Consider the following 12528-nt stretch of genomic DNA (forward strand, 5'->3'; position numbering starts at 1 on the left):
AAAGTATCTAAAAAAACAGTGACAAGAAAAAGTGCCCACTTCAGTTATTCATTATTATACATAAAAATAAGAAATAATAAATGCATTTTGATATTTTATGTGTTCTCTTTTAGCTTTTACAACCTGCTGACGGCGCTTTGGCATGCTTTCTACTAGGATTTTTAGTTTTTGGGGACTTTATTCTTCTCAAGCGCGCATTAGAGCTTCAAAATTGTCGTTTTTATTCGATACATCAGTTTTGTCCACCCTGGCATCGAGAACTGCCCACAAATTCTTAATTTCCGGGCTCTGAGGAGACCATTTCAACAGTTTTGTCCGACAAGACGGGAAGAAAGACTTCGTCTTCTTGGCAGTATGTCGAACTTGGCCCCGCCGGGCTGCGTGGAACTTGCCCCAGCCGGGAGAACGAACTTCTCTTCAAGACCCGTCAGGATCAGTGAAATCTCCAGATTTTGTTGCAGGATGTTTATGTTGTAATCTGCAATCTTAACACCGTTAATGTTCCCAAGGCTCCCCACTCCACTGGACGAAAAACAACCCCAGACCATCATATTGCCTCCTTCATGGCATACTGTGCCCTGGATGTGGCGAACCTGCAGCATTGCCTCCTTCGATCTGCACTGTATACGTTCATGCCATCTTCGATTAAAAAGTTCAAATTTTGATTCGTATGACCACAGAACCGTTATCCAGTAGTCTAGAGGCACAGCAGCATGTTCCTCAGCGAGCTTAAGACGCTTGGCCTTATTGGCCTTGCTGATATAAGGGCGCCTCCTATCAAATCTGCTCTTTAACTCGTATGCAACAAGCCGGCGACGGATAATTCTTTCAAAAACTGATGGCTGAAGTATTTCCAAGATCTCCCTGACAGTTACTTTTGAATTTTTCTTGACCTCACGAATGATCTTAGCGTCCATGCGCGCATCTGTTTCGCGCTTGTCTCCTCTACGAGGGCGATCCTCCACCGATCGGTGCGTTTAAAATGTAACTATGAATTTTCCTACCGCTGCGTTGTGGTTTTCGTGCTTTGAATAAGTTACTTTAATGTAGATAAATGCCATAAAACATATTTTATGCTATTTAATTTCTTGTAACACTCAAATTAATGAGATACCTAAACCTAATATAAACAAATTGTATATTTACAACCAAACATGAGTTAAACACGTGATCATACGTGTATAAATGGCAGAAATAGTGCTAACAAACCTGAAAAATATGAAAACGCAATAAATTGGTTAGCCCTCAATGTAAAACTTTATGCAAAACTCGAAATTTCAAAGTGGGCACTTTTCCTTGTCACTGTTTTTTTAGATACTTTTTTTTATTATTTTTTTCTCAAAATCAAAATATGTTTGTTTTCGCTTACTCATAAGTGGATCTTATATGAAATATGTAAATCAATATACGAAAAATACTTGCAGTATATTTTGTTGGATTGAGAAAAAAATATTGAGCGAAAATCAATAAAATTCGAAGTGGGCACTTTTTCCTGCCGGTCACTGTATGTTTACATTTATTTCTTTTTCGTCTTCTTCTTCTGACGCATTTGAGTTTTCGGTTAGCTGCCAAAAACTTCTCGGGTGCAGTTTTCAGCTCACGGAGCTGAAAAGTTTTTGACGCAAACTTCTCGGTTGTTCCCCTCTTCTCGCCGAGAAGTTTTTGAGTTTTCGGGTCGTGTAGCGGGGCTCATATATTTGACATAGAAGTTGGCTTTTTCTGTATTTTAGTACTGATATATTTGCTCGTAAATACTTAACTACTTGAAATTTTTTGGAAAATTGCATAACATATTGTAAAAATTAATTAACTCTCTGTCGCTTCATGCTACCTTCATGCTCAAACTGGGAACAGAGTTTTGTCCGTTATTTAATTCTTTTATCGTCAGAAATGTTGTTGCTAGTAATTCTTCTATAAGTCTGTTCGGTTTTATCTATTCTAAGGATTGATATTTTCCATAACACGCACTTTTACTTAGCTTTTCTTGTACTTTGAATCACACACATAGTCGACTAGAAGCGGATTAATAAACGTGTTTGTGGCGCACATTTTCTGAACAAATTGATGTGTAGCATACTTGTATTTAATATTAGATTAAGATTTTAATACCTATACGTAAGGCATAAATGTTTGAATTATCGAATTCGTGTTTTCGAATGAAACATTCCTACTTGAACATTGAACATTTCTCAAACACTTTTGGGAAAAAAATTGAATAATTTTCTGAAAATTTCAAGCAATTCAGCTTTAATGATCAAAGATATGTATACTGAAATACAGAAAATGCAAGCTCCTATCTAAAATGTTGAAGCTACACAGGTTTGGGTCATAGATGTGAAGGGTGAATTTTTTTGGAACCTCAAATTAACATATTTAGTGAATTTTTAAAATTATTAAAGTTATACAATATTTTGAGAAACACCATCAAGTATCTTCACTGAAAATTTTAAATCGATCCGACGTCTAGATAAAAAGTTATTAAGTCTTAAGTACAGGAAAACGGAGTCTCCCATACAAAATGTATGGACTACCCGGGTAGTCCGGTTGAACGTCTACGTATGTAGGTTTGGTTGAACGGGTGACGGTTAAAATTTTGTTTACTTCTTACGAACAATGAAGTAAAACTGCATATTTGGTATGTTTCATCAACAGAACAAGAAATTGAGGTGTTCGAAATATGTGCTTAAGGAAGGCTGCGTATAAGGCAGACCAACACACTTAATTTCGGCAATCACAGCGAGCAAAAGGGTCCATATCCCATGATTTCACAAAGAAGAGCAGTTTCTATCCGTAAGACCATGGATACTGTGATCTAGAATTACCAACTACCTATTTCGCGAAGATTTTGGCGGAGCATACTACAAGTATGCTGGAAATTTTGGTAAACACTTTTTTAACCAACTGTCACAACAATGGTGGAGCAAAAAACAGCTTTGACCCGACCTGTCTGTTGATTGTCTTTGTACGGTACGCTTGATGTAGTCACGCTATTAGAATCCGTCAAATGGGATTCGAATCCTTAGAATCCGTCTAGGGATCGAATCTTCGAGTCTTCCGAGTCCCGATTCTGCCAACACTAGCTCCTTGTTTTATATTAAATGGAGTGTGATATTGCTGTGCTGTAGGTGTTTTTCTTAAGAATTTCTGCTTTTGATTCTTTGTAAGAGATATAAGAGAGGGAAACTTGCTAATAGTGTAGAAGGGAGTAGTTTAAATCGTTTGTCTTTCCATATTGTCCCATTTTCCCATGGTACACGTTTACCTGGAATGGTTGCTTTGAAAGGCCATACAAAGATGTGTATTGTGAATTTGTTGTCATATGAGAGTTTTACATTTTACGTGATTGAAAGCATTTTGTTATCTTGTGTGAAATTATATTGGTGTAGTGGATCATGCATTAGGAAATAGATAGCAAACTACTTCTGTGTGGTTTGCATTGATAGCTGACGATGTCATCAAGTGCATGAGTGTTTCTAGAAAAAAGAAGAAAAAACCTCAGCTGGATACATTCACAGGCGTAATGAAAACAACAACACAGCTCTGGTTTTAATGCGGATAAGCATAAAAGAGATCATTATAAGGTTGCAACGTATGTACTGTTTGCATTCATACTCAATATTTTTTTTGCAATTTGTTATTAAGTTCTGCCATAGTGAAGGAACACATAAATTCATAGCTAAAGTGTTTTGTCTCCCAAGATAAACATTTTGTTTTGCCTTTATGAATAACCTAACTATTCGCTTACATTTACATTCGCATTGAATGTATCAATTCTTGTTTTTGTAAGGCATGCGATGACAACTTGTATGTAATTAGTGTTTCGTGATTTTATCTTGCTACTTGTATTTGTGTGCAAAACATTGCGATAAAAAATAAGACAGCTCACCACCGCCCAAGAAGGTTTGATTCTCCAAAAATTTCAGTGAATAAATGATTTACTGGGACTATGTGTTCAATCCATCCACTTCAATCACTTAAATAGCAAAAATCCATGGATATGATTGCATTCTGTTACATACTAACGTGCGCCTTAAAATGCTTATCTGCAATTATTATTTTTCATCCCCATACCGTACTAGGCGTGTTGATACAGAAAAATGGTGAAGTTACAACCGTTGGAATTTATCGACTGTTTGATCGACAGTCCCGATTTTCGTGAAAATTTAAACAAACATGAGAAAGAATTGGAAAAAACCAGCCAACAAATTAAACGCATCATCAAAGAAATTAAGGACCTGCTTGCCGCTGCCAAAAGTAAGTAGACATTGAAATGGAAAAAAACTTATTATTGGCTTCTGATGCACTGAATTTTTGCACTGAAAAAAATTTCAAACGAATTATTTTCACGAAATAAAATAAAAATCGATATTTACTGCGCTTTCACATGGGACACCAATGGCAACATGGCGAAGTCACTGGACTGTCAAACTGGAGAATGACGTGCGAGTAAAATAAGGTCCATTGGTGAAATGAGCTTGCACATTCACCATGCTGTTATTGTGTAGAATATTTATTTCGTGTTTAACATGTTAAGCGCTACGTCGGCCCCGCGGGGCCGACAGTGTTCTTCCCCATAAGCCGGCGTCGGTCTGCTTGGACCGACAGAACCCGTTAGGTAGGCCGGCGTTTCTACGAATTGCTGGCAGAACGGAAAGTAGTGCAATTTGGGCATAGCGCTTAACGTGTTAACCGTCACCCGTTCAACCAAAGTTACCTACGTAGACGTTCAACCGGACTACCCGGGTAGTCCATACATTTTGTATGGGAGACTCCGTTTTCCTGTACTGCAATCTAAATAACTTTTTATCTAGACATCCGATCGATTTGAAAATTTCAGTGAAGATACTTAAGAGTGTTTCCCAAAATATTGTATAACTTTAATAATTTAAAAAATTCATTAAGTATGTTAATTACAGGTTTCAAAAAATTTCACCCTTCACATCTATGACCCAAACCTCTGTTGCTGCAACATTTTAGATAAGAGTTTGAATTTTCTGTATTTCAGTATACATATCATTGATCATTGAAACTGAATTGCTTGAAATTTTCAGAAATTTATTCAATCTTTTTTCCAAAAATGTTTTAGAAATAGGATTGTTTCATTCGGAAACACGAATTCTATAATTTAAACATTTAAGCCTTACGTGTAGGTCTTAAAATCTCAGCCTAATATTAAATACAAGTATGCTTCTTCTTCTTCTTCTTCTTCTTGGCGTAACGACCTCTTGGTCATGCATGCCCGTTAAGGGCTTACGAGACTTGTTTCCCTGTTGTAGTACGTGGATAGTCAGTCCTCTCGTACAGGGGAGGGTCCGGTCTCGGTTGGGATTCGAACCCACGCCGTCGAGGTGGTGAACCCCGGCGCTCATGGGCCGATTTTCTAACCGGCGCTACCGCTCGGCTGTCGTGGACCCCCGCGGACAAGTATGCTATAAGGCTGATTCGCACGTCGGCAAGTGGCAAGTGCAAGTGGCAAGTTGCCGCGTACCTACCCCGTGCGAATCAGGACCTAGCAAGTAGCAAGTGGCAAGTAGCTACTTGCCACTGGAATAGAACAGAGTCTATTTTTCAGGCAAGTAGGTGGATGTATTGGTTGACAACTCGTGTAATTACAAGTTGTCAAACAAAGACTGTTTCATTTTCGTCATTTTTAGAGGATAACTTACGACTTATATTACAGAAATATTATTTTATTGCATCAATGATCGATCTTTTTATTTATTGAAGATCAAATCCTGGTAAATTAAATTTCATAACTTTCTGTTTACTTGTGTTAGTGGTTTAGTTACCGGCAAGTACTTGCTACAGTGCGAACGGCTACTTGCCACTTACCTGCTTACTTGCCACTTGCACTTGCCGACGTGCGAATCAGCCTATACAGTAGATATCCGACATACGCGGTACTCAACATACGCGGATTCGGAAATACGCGGTTTTCAAAATTTGACAGTAGATTGGGTTTATAACATCGATGTAAATTCCTGAGGTGTACAACCACACTAACAAATATGTAAATTACACATTTGCATAACTTACGCTTTTTATTTCGTTTATTGCAATTTATTTTATTCGAATATGCCTGTATTGCATTCATATTAACGGACAAAGTATTTTTTTATATTCTATGATACATGTACACAAGAGCTCGATCTCTTAACTCCTAGTATAAACTATGTGTCAAGCATTATTCGAGATACGCGGATTTCTCTGGTCCCCATTATCCGCGTAAGTCGAATACTGACTGTACATCATTTTGTTCAGAAAATGTGCTCCATAAACACGTTTATTGATCCGCTTCTATTCGACTATGTGTGTGATTCGAGATACAACAAAAGCTAAGTAAAAGTGAGAGTTATGGAAAAACTCAATCCTTAGAATAGATAAAACCGAACAGACACATAAAATAATTACTAGGAACAGCATTTCCGACGGAAAAAGAATAAAATAACGGACAAAACTCTGTTCCCAGCTGAAGCATGATTGAAGCATGAAGATAGCATGAAGCGATTGAGAGTTTATTAATTTTTACAATATTTTATGCAACATTCCAAAAAATTTCAAGTAGGTGTATCTTTATTTCATTTTTTCATTTAGGTATATCTAAGAGTAAAGATATCGGTACTAAAATACAGAAAAAGCCAACTTCTATGTAAAATATATGAACTACACATATAAATGGTTGTAGATGTGACGGATGAAATTTTTTGGAACCTCAAACTAACATACTTAACGAATTTTTAAAATTATGAAAGTTAAACAATAATTTGGGAAATACCCTCAAGTATCTTCACTGAAAATTTCAAATCGATCCGTCATCTCAATAAAAAGATATTTAGTCTTAAGTTCAAGAAAACGGAATCTCCCATACAAAATGTATGGGCTACCCGGGTAGTCCGGTTGAACGTTTGAGGGATATCAACCGAGAAACGCGAATAAAAATTATTGAAATTTATTGGAATTAAGTATGTTAATTACAGGTTTCAAAAAATTTCACCCTTCACATCTATGACCCAAACCTCTGTTGCTGCAACATTTTAGATAAGAGTTTGAACTTTCTGTATTTCAGTATACATATCATTGATCATTGAAACTGAATTGCTTGAAATTTTCAGAAATTTATTCAATCTTTTTTCCAAAAATGTTTTAGAAATAGGATTGTTTCATTCGGAAACACGAATTCTATAATTTAAACATTTAAGCCTTACGTGTAGGTCTTAAAATCTCAGCCTAATATTAAATACAAGTATGCTTCTTCTTCTTCTTCTTCTTGGCGTAACGACCTCTTGGTCATGCATGCCCGTTAAGGGCTTACGAGACTTGTTTCCCTGTTGTAGTACGTGGATAGTCAGTCCTCTCGTACAGGGGAGGGTCCGGTCTCGGTTGGGAACCCACGCCGTCGAGGTGGTGAACCCCGGCGCTCATGGGCCGATTTTCTAACCGGCGCTACCGCTCGGCTGTCGTGGACCCCCGCGGACAAGTATGCTATAAGGCTGATTCGCACGTCGGCAAGTGGCAAGTGCAAGTGGCAAGTTGCCGCGTACCTACCCCGTGCGAATCAGGACCTAGCAAGTAGCAAGTGGCAAGTAGCTACTTGCCACTGGAATAGAACAGAGTCTATTTTTCAGGCAAGTAGGTGGATGTATTGGTTGACAACTCGTGTAAATACAAGTTGTCAAACAAAGACTGTTTCATTTTCGTCATTTTTAGAGGATAACTTACGACTTATATTACAGAAATATTATTTTATTGCATCAATGATCGATCTTTTTATTTATTGAAGATCAAATCCTGGTAAATTAAATTTCATAACTTTCTGTTTACTTGTGTTAGTGGTTTAGTTACCGGCAAGTACTTGCTACAGTGCGAACGGCTACTTGCCACTTACCTTCTTACTTGCCACTTGCACTTGCCGACGTGCGAATCAGCCTATACAGTAGATATCCGACATACGCGGTACTCAACATACGCGGATTCGGAAATACGCGGTTTTCAAAATTTGACAGTAGATTGGGTTTATAACATCGATGTAAATTCCTGAGGTGTACAACCACACTAAACCCCTGGTTACAGCTTTGCGCAACCGCATGCGGTTACGTTTTTTCCCATGGGAGAGATAGGAGCTGTCATGGGCTGTCACCGCAGACGCAAGACCTTGCGGTATCTGTACTAAAAAATCAAACGAGTTTGATTCTTGCCGCAGACTCTTGCGTTTTTATATGTCAACAGTAAATATTGTACCTAGTAGACTTTAATGAGATTGTATGCTCATATAAGTGGTGTATTCAAACATTAAAGTATTATTTTTGCCAAAAAATTGTGCTCGTTTGACAGATCAAAAACGCAACCGCATGCGGTTGCGGAAAGCTGTGACCACAGGTTAACAAATATGTAAATTACACATTTGCATAACTTACGCTTTTTATTTCGTTTATTGCAATTTATTTTATTCGAATATGCCTGTATTGCATTCATATTAACGGACAAAGTATTTTTTTATATTCTATGATACATGTACACAAGAGCTCGATCTCTTAACTCCTAGTATAAACTATGTGTCAAGCATTATTCGAGATACGCGGATTTCTCTGGTCCCCATTATCCGCGTAAGTCGAATACTGACTGTACATCATTTTGTTCAGATAATGTGCTCCATAAACACGTTTATTGATCCGCTTCTATTCGACTATGTGTGTGATTCGAGATACAACAAAAGCTAAGTAAAAGTGAGAGTTATGGAAAAACTCAATCCTTAGAATAGATAAAACCGAACAGACACATAAAATAATTACTAGGAACAGCATTTCCGACGGAAAAAGAATAAAATAACGGACAAAACTCTGTTCCCAGCTGAAGCATGATTGAAGCATGAAGATAGCATGAAGCGATTGAGAGTTTATTAATTTTTACAATATTTTATGCAACATTCCAAAAAATTTCAAGTAGGTGTATCTTTATTTCATTTTTTCATTTAGGTATATCTAAGAGTAAAGATATCGGTACTAAAATACAGAAAAAGCCAACTTCTATGTAAAATATATGAACTACACATATAAATGGTTGTAGATGTGACGGATGAAATTTTTTGGAACCTCAAACTAACATACTTAATGAATTTTTAAAATTATAAAAGTTAAACAATAATTTGGGAAATACCCTCAAGTATCTTCACTGAAAATTTCAAATCGATCCGTCATCTCAATAAAAAGATATTTAGTCTTAAGTTCAAGAAAACGGAATCTCCCATACAAAATGTATGGGCTACCCGGGTAGTCCGGTTGAACGTTTGAGGGATATCAACCGAGAAACGCGAATAAAAATTATTGAAATTTATTGGAAATTTTTTTTCTTCTGCAAAACGATAGAAAATGATTTTTTCTAGGCATTCTAAGAGCCACGCTACACGAGCCGCATACTCAAAAAGTTTTTGGCGCAAAGAGGGGAACAGCCGAAAAGTTTACGTCAAAAACTTTTCAGCTCCGTGAGCTGAAAACTGCACCCGCAAAGTTGTTGGCAGCTAACCGCAAACTCAAATGCGCCAGAAGAAGAAGATGAAGAAGAAATAAATGTAGCGGTGGATGGGGTAATACGCACCCCTTACGGAAAACTATAAAATTTTCTATCAACTTGGCTCTTGATTGTTGATTTTATCACTGAATAGGATTCATAAAGGTTCAAACTAGTTACCAGTTCAGGAATGTTTGTTTTTTTTACAAAGAAAAACGTAATTTTTTCAGTTTTGAAAAAGTTCAATTTTTGATCGATCTGTATCTGGTTGAAGCAAAACGCACCTTTGCTAGGGGTAATACGCACCACAACAAAGGGGCAATACGCACAACAACAAAGGGGCAATACGCACCATAACAAAGAGGCAATACGCACCACAACAAAGAGGCAACATCCAACGTCAAATAAAGATAGATTGTTTACAAACTGGTGCATTTTACCCCGACATACTGGGTGCGTATTGCCCCCATTCATAGATTTTTAGCTTTAGCCGACCGGGGTCGGTGCTATTTTATATTTCCAGATCACAGGATTATCGTACAGTTATCGGTGCGGCGCGGATTTCGCGGGATTACAAGATTATCGTACAGTTAGTCGGTGCGGCGCGGTTCAGCGTGTATTTCGACGTCCGATCACTGGGGATGCTGCAGAAGGAAGAAACTGTACGCTCCTTGCGACAATGGGGTCTGACCGGTGTCCTCGGGAGCGCTCGGGTGGACTCGCTCTTACGCGCTAGAGCGAGTCGGCTAGTTGGTTTGTTTTAGTACAGTTAGTAGCTCAGTTGCCCGAAGCTACTAACTTTACTAAGGTGCTCGCGCACCAAGGTCGCCACAGTACTCCCCTCCTAGAGCGGAGTTACCGGTATCGCGCAGGGATGATGACCTTCCGTTGCGATCTGGTAACAACGGTCGGTGTTTTCTGCTCTGTGGCTGGAGTCGCTGCCGCATTGGATGTGGTCTTCTGTTGTAGCATCGGTAAGGGCGAAGAGTTCTGTTGGAAGTTGGTAGGTTGCGGAGTACTACTCAAATCGTTGGCGATGTACGCTGGTTTCAGGCGATCCACGGAGACCCATGAAGGTCGATCGTTGAGTCGAACCTGAAAAGACTTCGATTTACGATTAATTACCGGGTACGGACCATGGTATGGTGTGGTTAGTGCAGGGCGGACGGTGTCGTTACGTATAAATACATGGCTACACTTGCTTAGGTCGGCATGGATGAAGGTAGGGTTGTCAGCGTGCCACGAGGTATTTGGCGGGCGAATGTGGCTCATCCCTTCCCGGAGCGTCCTGGCAAAGTCCGATTGATCAGCTGCAGCTGACCGGGACTCTTCAACTAGGAACTCGGCGGGAATCCTCAGCGTAGTTCCGTACACCAATTCGGCGGGTGATGCTTGGATGTCGCTCTTGAAGGTAGTCCGTAGGCCTAGCAGGATAAGTGGTAAGTGTTCGCTCCACCTGGTTGTGTCTTTGCAAACAATTGCTGCTTTGAGGGTGCGGTGCCAACGCTCAACCATCCCGTTTGCTTGTGGATGGTATGCCGTTGTCCGGATGTGCCGCGTTCCAAGGGTCCGTGTCAACTCACTGAACAGGCCTGACTCGAATTGTCTTCCTTGATCAGTGGTTATGTAGGAAGGGACGCCAAAACGCGAGATCCAGTGGTACAGGAGGGCTGAGACAACAGTTGCTGCTGTTATGTCTGGTATAGGAACTGCTTCTGGCCAACGCGTGAAACGATCGATTATGGTAAGGCAATACCGTTGACCGTTGCTCACCGGAAAAGGTCCAATGATATCGACGTTTATGTGTGAAAATCGGGCTGTCGTCGCTGGGTATGTTTGCAGAGGGCTCTTGGTGTGACGTATGACTTTGGCTTGTTGGCATGCCACGCAGGTTTTTACGAATTGTTGAGCATCCCGCTTGATGCCTCGCCAAACGAATCGCTCCGTTAACAGTTTTGCGGTGGCTCTGGCTCCTGGGTGACTCAAATCGTGGACGGCATGCATAACTTGCGGCTGAAATGGCTTAGGTACGTATGGTCGGATTATTCCAGTAGGGCAATCGGCGTAAAGAGACTTAGTGCTTCCGGGGATCTGTGTTTTCCGTAGGCAAAGGTCGGAAACTATCTTGCCACTGATTATGTCTGCCAGTTCAGTGTCGCGGTCTTGTTCCTCTGCCATCTTTTCAAAATCAATAGTAGGGCTTACTTGTATCACCTCGATGCGTGATAAAAGGTCGGCCGTGGTGTTCTGTTCTCCTGCTACGTGACGAATATCCGTGGTAAATTGCCCGAGGTAATCCAAATGCCGTGCTCTGCGTGGAGAGGTGTCCTGCTGCTTATGCTGGAAGGCATATGTTAGCGGTTTATGATCCGTACGAATGTGGAAAGCACGACCTTCTAACAGGTAATGAAAATGCCGAACGGCAAGATAAGCAGCGGTGAGTTCACGATCGTAAGTAGAATATTTCCTCTGAGCCTTATCGAATTTTTTGGTGAAAAACCCAAGCGGTTGTAATTGGCCGTCGACTACTTGGTGTAGGACGGCTCCGGCAGCGAAGTCGGAGGCATCGGTCCACAGGGAGAGCTCTGCATTCGGTACCGGGTGTGCCAGTAAGGTGGCTTGCTCCAGCTGTTGTATGCAGCGATCGAAAGCTGTGGTTGCTTCTGGCGTCCAGACTAAAGGCGTCTTATCTTTCTTTTTATTTCCGGGAGTCATTTCAAGCAGTAGTGCTTGTGCGTCTAGGGCCCGTGGTATGAAACGGCGATAAAAATTGACCATGGCTAGGAATCTCTTCAGTTCCCAGATCGTGGTCGGTTTTTTTATATCGCGAATCGCCTCTACCCTCTCTGGAAGTGGGAGTATCCCATGTGGGGTCACCAGGTGTCCCAGGAAGGCGATCTCCGTGCGTTCGAATGCACATTTTGCGGGGTTAATGGCCAACTGATGGTCTGCTAATCGTTGGAAAAGAACACGTAGATGTTCGCGATGTTCTTCCGGTGATGTTGATGCTACGATTATATCGTC

General features: G+C 40.2%; 1 protein-coding gene across 1 annotated transcript in view; it reads left to right on the forward strand.

Annotated features, from left to right (window-relative positions):
- Window positions 1-3062: 3062 nt before the first annotated feature.
- LOC131292904 (rho GTPase-activating protein 26) overlaps window positions 3063-12528 on the forward strand; it is a 35906-nt gene continuing 26440 nt past the window's right edge. Inside the window, exons 1-2 of the mRNA XM_058321001.1 lie at window positions 3063-3121; window positions 4080-4254. Of these exons, the coding sequence (XP_058176984.1) occupies window positions 4098-4254 (157 nt within the window). The 5' untranslated portion in view covers window positions 3063-3121; window positions 4080-4097. The remainder of the gene's footprint in view (window positions 3122-4079; window positions 4255-12528) is intronic.

This window comes from Anopheles ziemanni, unplaced genomic scaffold (genome assembly GCF_943734765.1).
Source record: "Anopheles ziemanni unplaced genomic scaffold, idAnoZiCoDA_A2_x.2 scaffold_12_ctg1, whole genome shotgun sequence".
Taxonomy (NCBI): Eukaryota; Metazoa; Arthropoda; class Insecta; order Diptera; family Culicidae; genus Anopheles; species Anopheles ziemanni.